The 7,978-nt window shown below is 47.6% G+C and overlaps 1 protein-coding gene across 1 annotated transcript in view; it reads left to right on the top strand.

Annotated features, from left to right (window-relative positions):
* Window positions 1–5,344: 5,344 nt before the first annotated feature.
* LOC130871353 (WD repeat-containing protein 49-like) overlaps window positions 5,345–7,978 on the top strand; it is a 48,237-nt gene continuing 45,603 nt past the window's right edge. Inside the window, exon 1 of the mRNA XM_057764699.1 lies at window positions 5,345–5,442. Coding sequence (XP_057620682.1) covers window positions 5,345–5,442 — 98 coding nt within the window. The remainder of the gene's footprint in view (window positions 5,443–7,978) is intronic.

Below are 7,978 nucleotides of genomic sequence, written 5' to 3'. Positions count from 1 at the left end.
CAGCAGGTTTATTTATTTTGCCCCTGGCGCCATCCTTTTCTCCCTTTGTTTCCTCACCAGCAGGAGGCGAAGCTCTTTGCTCCACCAGGTTTACCACCACACTGCTGCCACACAGCCCAGAAGCCATGCGGCCAACTGAAAGCCCTGAAACTGAGCCAAAGTGAATCTTCCTCCTTAAAGTTGTTTGTCCCAGGAAAAGGAAGCTGACTAGCATGGAGGTCCCACCCTAGAGCTATGGCATGGATCTGCTACTAAATCAAATGGTGACTTTCACACATGTCAAAATACGGGAAGCATTTACTCTTTGGTCCTGGAAATGTACTGACCTTTTAATACCGTATCCCTTGCAGACATCCTCAGTTCTCACATTTTTGCTGCACAATTATTTTGTAACATTCTCAACACCATATTGGAAAATCCCTTCCAGTTATTCAGTGACACTGGGGTCACGTTTACCTTTTCACGTTGATACTGATCAGGATCACTTTCAAGGTTTAGACAAAGTTTTACATTGGTCAATGGTCCCCAGTTTCAGGTGGGGTACTCTGGGTGATTTCATAAAATCAGGTTACCTGTGCTTTACTCTCAGAGATTTTGGCTCAGTTGGTCAGAGGAAGAAGTTCTTAGAATTCCTTCTTTCCTTCCCCTCCCCCCTCCTTATTCCACCTGAAACCTGCCCCCCCCAACACCAGAAGGACTTAGAGTGAACTCACCCTGCAACCCATTTGTAATGCATAGAATCCTTCAAACCTTTGCAGCAACTCAGCCGAGCCACCCACGTGATATCAGTCTAGTTAGATCTGAGCATTTGTGAGCCTTTGGGAAAATGGACTCCCTCAGAAAGCTAATTCCACTTGCCACGGTGAATTGTGAAAAATCAATAAGACTTGTGGCAGGGCCTTGGCCTCCTGTGAACACCCTCTTGCTGCTTTCTTGATAGAAACCATCAGGTGCCTCTTCCAGCTCCCTGTTTCATAGACTGAGGGTTCGCATCCTCTCCAGGAAGTTTCTCCTTTTTGTAGATTTCCGATCCCCTGACATCTAAATCTTCAGAGGGTTAGAAAGAAATGTTCTGTGGTTGATTTTCTCGGGAACTTCGATTGGTTTTTCTTGGAACTAGAAAAGCTGGTTTTCTAGAATGCTGGTGGGTCTGAATTCTAAGAAGCCGAGACTCAAGCTTTGGAGGCTGCAGCAGCTCAGAACGCAGTGTTTCTTTGGGAAGATCAAAAGCAATTGTTCCAGAAGAAGGATCAGTGAGTCCTGGCCCTGACTCTGCTGCTAATACTGCAGTGACATCGGGCCTCGCTTGTCTATAGTTAAATAAATGATGTGGTTCAGATTTCATTTGAATGTGTCTCCCCAAGGTTCCTGTGCTGGAGACAGGGTCACCAAAGCGGTCACATTAAGAGATTATAGGTTCTTTGAAGTGGGATCAAATGGAAGGTGGTGAGGTCATAGGGACATCATATTTGGAGGAGATTAATGTAGTTCTTCTGAGACGGTGGACAGTTCCAGAGTAGTGTGTGTGTGTGGTGAGAGAGGGAAATTAGCCTCTCCTCCTGCTCAAGCTCCTTATCCTTAGTTGTATCTTCTCATGTTCCTAGTCCTCTACCATCACCTCTCTCTCCCTCCTCCCCTCCCTCTCCCTCCCCCCTCCCTCCCTCCCTCCCTCCCTCCCTCTCCCTCTCTCTCTCTGTCTCTCAACACACACACACACACACACACACACACACACACACACGCACACTTCTACCACCATGGCACCCCTCATGTTACAGTGTACCTGCCGTAGTTAGATTTCTATTGCTTTAATGAAACACCATGGCCAAAAGCAACTTGGGGACAAAAGGGCTTACTTCACTTCATAGCTCACAGTCTGCCACAGAGGGTCACGTGATAGGACAGGAACTCAAACAACTGACACAGAACCATGGAGGAACCTTGTTTACTGGCTTGCTCTTCAGGCTCAGATTCTCATATTCGGTGTGGTGATTGGAAAGAAAATGACCCCCTAAAGGGAGTGGTACTCTTAGGAGGTGTGGTCTTGTTGGAGGAAGTGTGTCACTGTGGCGTGGCCTTTGAGGTCTCTTTTGCTCAAGTTTCCCTCAGTGTGAGTTTCAGTTGACTTCCTGTTGCCTGCAAGATGCGGTGCTCTCAGCTCCAGCACCACGTCTGCCTGCACCCCCCATGTTCCCCATCATGATGACAATGGACTGAACCTCTGAAATGGTAAGCGAGCCGCTTCCGCTAAATGTTTTCTTTGTAAGAGTTGCCGCGGTCACAATGTCTCTTTACAGAAATTAGAAACCCAAGCTAAGACATTTGGCTACCTTTCTCCTACAACCCAGGATCCCCTGCCCAAGGATGGCACTGCCCACAGTGCACACTGAGCCCTCCTGCATCAATTATTAATCAAGAAAATGCCTCACAGCCTTTAACCCCCAGGCCAATCTGATGGAGGTGTTATTCTCAGTTGAGGTTGCCTCTTCCCACATGATTCTAGCTCATGTCAAGTTGAATAAAAAAACAAATTAAAAAAAAAACACAACTAACCAGATCAGCACCTAAGAGAGCCCTCACCAGAGGCTGAATGGAGGGCTACCTGATCCTAGACATTAAACCTTCAAAACTGTGATGTAAACAAACCTCTGGCATGTGGTGGATAGAATTGTATGGTGCTGGGGTACCAAGTTGGAAGCAGGGAGACTATTTATGAGACGCTTCAAGCCACTCAGAGAAGCGAAGACAGCCATCCCTAGTGGAAGCAAGAGATGACCCTGGTGGAAGGTGATCACATTCCCGGTGCCTCGGGCACATAGTGTCAACAGATTAGATGTTGGCTGTAAGAGAGAAGATTCATGGGTGACTATTTGTTTTTTGACACGAGCATATTGGAAGACGGGCTTTGCCCTAAGGTGGGAAAGATGGCACTGGCAAAACAAGCTGTCACATCCCCTGAGGTCCCTTGATTTATTCTTTTCTCGTGATTTCTATGATGAAATGACCAAAAGGAATTTGTGGAAAAAAGGATTTATTTGACTTACATGTCCTGATTACAGTCCGTCACTGATAGAAGTATGAGTAGGAACTCAAGCAGGGCTGGAACTTAGAGGCAGGAACTGAAGCAGAGGCCATGGAGGGGTGCTACTTGCTAGCTTGCTCTTCTCGGCTTACTCAGCCTGCTTTCATATAGAACCCAGGGCCACCAGTCCAGGAGTGGCACCACCCATAGCCAGTTGGGCCCTCCTACGTCAATCATCCATAAGAAACTGCCTACAGGCCAATCTTGCAGGGGCATTTTCATGACTGAGTTTTCTTCTTTCTGAATGACTATAGCTTGTGTCAAGTTGGCCAAAACTAATCAGTGTAACTGCTGAGGCCCCATCTCACTTAGAATGAAAGCCAAAGTTTGTAGGGCTCTGTGTGACTGAACCCAAACCCTTACCCTCTAGTTCCGTCTATTTCCACCCTTGCACTCCCTCTTGCAGCCACACTGATTCTCTTGACAGCATTTGGGACTATGTTTTCCTCTTCCTAGGAGAGGAAATTCCTACAAATTCTCACCTAGCTCATTCCACGTCTCTCAACCCCTGGCTCATCTGTCACTTCTCTGCCACTTTGTCATAAATGGGAACTGCCTATCCTCCTACTCCCAGCCTTCCTCGATATTTTAGTTAGGGTTTCTATTACTGTGAAGAGACACCATGACCTCAGCAACTCTTATAAAAGAAAACATTTAATTGAGGTGGCCGTTTATGGTTTCAGAGGTCTAGTCCATTAGCATCCTGTTAGGGAACATGGCAGCTGGGATATGGTGGCATGACAGCAGAAATGGTGCTGGCTACATCTTGACCAGAAGGCAACAGGAAGGGCACTCAGACTCTGGGCAGTATCTTGGGTATAGGAAACCTCACACCCCACTCCCACAGTGACACATTTCCTCCAACCAGGCCACACCCGCTCCAACAAAGCCACACCTCCTAATAGCACCATTCCCTAGGAGCTTATGGGGGCCAATGACATTCAAACTACTACACTTGCCTTGGTCTTCCTGTAGATGGAGTTTTTCTGTGTTTTGCTTCCCAAATAACAAACACAGAAACTTAATATTACTTATATATGCTTGGCCGATAGCTCAGGCTCATGACTAGCTAACTCTTACATTTAAATTAACCCCTATTTCTTATCTATGCTTTGCCACATGGCTTGGTACCTTTTTCCGGTAAGGCATTCCCATCTTGCTTCTCCCTGTATCTCTCAGTGACTCCCCTGGCTTGCCCTTCTTCAACCCAGCATCCTTAGTTTGGTCACCCCACCTATACTTTCTGATTGGCTACTGGCTTTTATTAAACCAGTTCGAGTGACGAATCTTTACGGTGTACAAGAGGACTGATTATTCCACAGCATCTTCCCTTGTTTGCATACACAGATCCAGCCCCTTTTGGATATGTTGTTTGTGTTCTTGATAGTCTATCTCCCCTTAGTGCCGGGATTTCTCGACTGTATCATCCAAAATTAGCACCCAAAGGCTTAGGATGGCGTCTAGCTTCTAACAAACAGGTGCTTAGCAAATATTTGTCAAGTGGGTGCATTTGCGAAGCCAGAATTCAAAACCATGTCTATCTCTCATCCCGTGCTCTGAAGTGTCACGCACCCGGGCAATCAGAGGACTAAGGCAACAGCCGTGTCTAATGTTTTTCTCACGTGTCATTGTCCCTTCAGCACTCCACCTCCCCAAATTCCAGGCTATCCATGCACTTCACAGTGCCTGCAGATGGCTACTGTGTGTGAGTGTATGATGTGCACACGCACACACCTGACACCAGCTTCTGCTCCTTGGTAGCAGCCAGATAGTCACAGCCTCATCACAGAGGAAACTCTTCCATTCCTAAGACTCCCTGTTACCCCTTTAGGCAAAGAGGTCTTGGACAGAGCCTGAAGGCCCTTCCTTTATATACTTGGCGGGGGGGTGGGTGGGTTGAAGCTTGCCTTATGGTCAACTGCGTACTCCCAGGTAGACGGACCTTATGAAAAAGGAACACTGTACTGCCTGTGAGTGCCTCGGTTAACTGTCAAGCCGCTAGCACCGTCCATATTGCTGTTTATTTAAAGCAGGAACGCCTAGCCTCATTTCTGTCATTAATGAATATGCAAAGGGAAGCATATCTTGGCTAAGGCCACAGGGAACCCAGGGCTGGATTGCTCAGGAGTGTCTTGTCCCCCACAAACAGGATCAGAGCTCTGATTTATGACCTCCACATCCGTGGGGTACCTGATGTGGTGAGGAAAGTCTTGAAGAGCAAGGGGCAAAACACTGGGCAGGGTATGTAAAAGAAGCCTCAAAATGCAGCTGGACTCCGAGGAGGCAAAGGCTGACCTGGAGTACGTTCGCTGGGCTGCTGGCACCACAACGAGCCTGCGGCCGTGGCAGCAGCATCTGGGGTCAGCCTGATGCGGAGATCGCAGAGGAAAATCAGTCTCACTTCCTCCAGCACCCTCGTCCCTGAAGACTTGTCCCTGAAGACTTGCCTGCTAGCAAAGGCGCCGGGGATCTGAACCGGCACTGGATCTGCTCTCGGTTTCCATGGCGACCACTTAAACTTTTCATCATCCTTCCTTCAGACCTTGGAGAAGAGCTATGCTCCCTGGTTTCCATGGCAACCACTTAAACGGGTATCCTTGTCTGGCTCTATTGGAAGAGAGTCGGTAGAGTTCATGCAAATGAACTTGGATTACTCTCTTTTTACTTGGGAAATAAAATAAAATTCAAATAAAGTGCCACACCTGCTCAGAAGTTTCAGAACTGGCTTCAAAAGGAGGGGGAGCAACAAACCTGTCAAGCTGCTGTTTGAGGCGGGTGCACCGTGTCTCTTTGACTCTTAAAGTGTTCACCTTGAGCCTCTGGTTAGTTCTGCCATCTTACGGGGGGGAGGGGTAGACAGCTGCTCTACCCAGGGCAGGCTTTCACTATTATGGAGGGACACACACGACCCTCATCTTAGTTCTCTGTTAATATATCACCAAAGGTGGCCTGAGACTTGGGTGACAATCGTGAATCATATGGAGATCATATACAAGCTGCCCAGCGCTTCTCCGAGTTCTCTCGCAGGACTCCCAGAATAGATGGCTGGTGTTCTCAACTCTGAGGCTTTGGACCAGGCCGAAAATAAAAGAGCTCCAGGGAAGTGAGGAGGAAAATGGAGGATGCCCTGTCTACATGTTTAGGCACATCTCTGAACTCCATTGCGGGGATGTTTTCCCAAACAAGAGATGCCAAGAGGCAGAACACTGGCAACTTTGAAAATGACAGGTTCCCGCCACAGAGACCTCCCGGTTCTCCTGAGGACTCAGCCTGTGGCAGAGTCGAGCCTGAGCATGGTCTGCTGAGAGGAACGGTCCATGCCCTGGAAGATGAAGCCTGCATTAGACTCATGGAGCATTGGGAATGGCACATCCTTCTTCCTTGGGAAAGTGTTGACCTTGTAAGCCATAGTAACGGACACAACACGCAGACAGCCTAACCCAAGCCCAGCGGAGTCACCAGCAATGAGTGGGGAGCCGAATGTTATTCTCCAGCCTTCTTTCTCCAAAGTTCTTCTGAGTCACGTGGAACACAGCAGAGATGAAGGGGAATCCAATTTGCAGGGAGCAAGGACCCTGCTGAGTGTATTGAGGACCCTCTTTCTTCATCCTCAGGTCAGAGCCAGGCTGGAAACCCACCATTTGGAACCTATTGTTGAGGAGATTCTTATATCAACAAACCATCCAGCTGAACATTTCTGTCCAAGTCAGTGTAGGAAACTATCGCCAGGTTTCCTGATGGAGCCAATGGACACTCAGCGCACTACAGTGTAGCTTCAGACCGTCCTGAGCTCAGTGCTTCCTTCTGCCATTTTTGTTGTAATTTTTTTAATTAGTTTTTATGTATGTGGGTGTTTTGTCTACCTATTGTATGTGCACCATGTTTCTTTCATGTCCTGTGGAGGTTGGAGACGGCATCAGATTCCTGGAACTGGAGCTCCAGATGATCGTGAGCCACTGTCTTAGTTAGGGTTTCTATTGCTGCAGAAAGACACCGCGACCACAGCAACTCTTACAAAGGGAGACATTTAATTGAGGTGGCGATTTAAAGTTTCAGAGGGTCAGTCCCTTCTCATCACAGTGGGACATGGCAGTGTGCAGACAGACACTGCTGGAGAAGGCTCTGCTCTGTGTGGATATGCAGTCAATGGAGAGTAGACTGTCACACTGAGCAAAACTTGAGCAAAAGATGGCTCAAAGCCCAACCTCACAGTGACACACTTCCTCCAACAAGGCCACACCTACTTCAACAAAGCCACAACTTCTAAGGGTGCCACTCCTTTTAGGAGCCATTTTTTTTTTTCAAACTGCCACATTCTACTCCTTGGTCCCCAAAGGCATGTAGCCATATCATAATGCAAAAACGCATTCAGTTCAACCTCAAAAGTCCCCATAGTCTATGTGAGTCTCAAACTTATTTAAAAGTCTAAAGTTTCTGAGATTCATGTAATCTCTTAACTGTAATCACCTGTAAAAATCAAAATCAAAAAACAGATCACATGCTTCCAACATATAATGGCACAGGATATACATTACCATTCCAAAACGTAGGGAGCAGAGCATAGTGAGGAAATTCTGGACCAAAGCAAGACCAAAAACCAGCAGAGCAAACCCCAAACTCTGCGTCTCCATGTCTGATGTCAAAATGTTCTTCAGCTCTCCAACTCCTTTCAGCTTTGTTTGACTGCAACACGCTTCTTTCGCTCGGGCTGGTTCTACTCCCTGTTAGCAGCACTTGTTGGTAGGTATCCCACGGCTCTGGCATCACCCAACATCTTGGGGTCTCCAAGGCAACACGGGTGCTGGGAATCATACTCTGGTCCTCTGGAAGAGCAGCCAGTGCTCTTAGGTACTGAGCCATCTCTCCAGGAGTTTTCTGGATGGCAGGTGTTCTCTG

Source organism: Chionomys nivalis, chromosome 3 (assembly GCF_950005125.1).
Source record: "Chionomys nivalis chromosome 3, mChiNiv1.1, whole genome shotgun sequence".
In the NCBI taxonomy this organism is placed as follows: domain Eukaryota; kingdom Metazoa; phylum Chordata; class Mammalia; order Rodentia; family Cricetidae; genus Chionomys; species Chionomys nivalis.
Note: the sequence above shows the minus strand (reverse complement) of the source record. Positions and strands in the feature narration are given on the sequence as shown.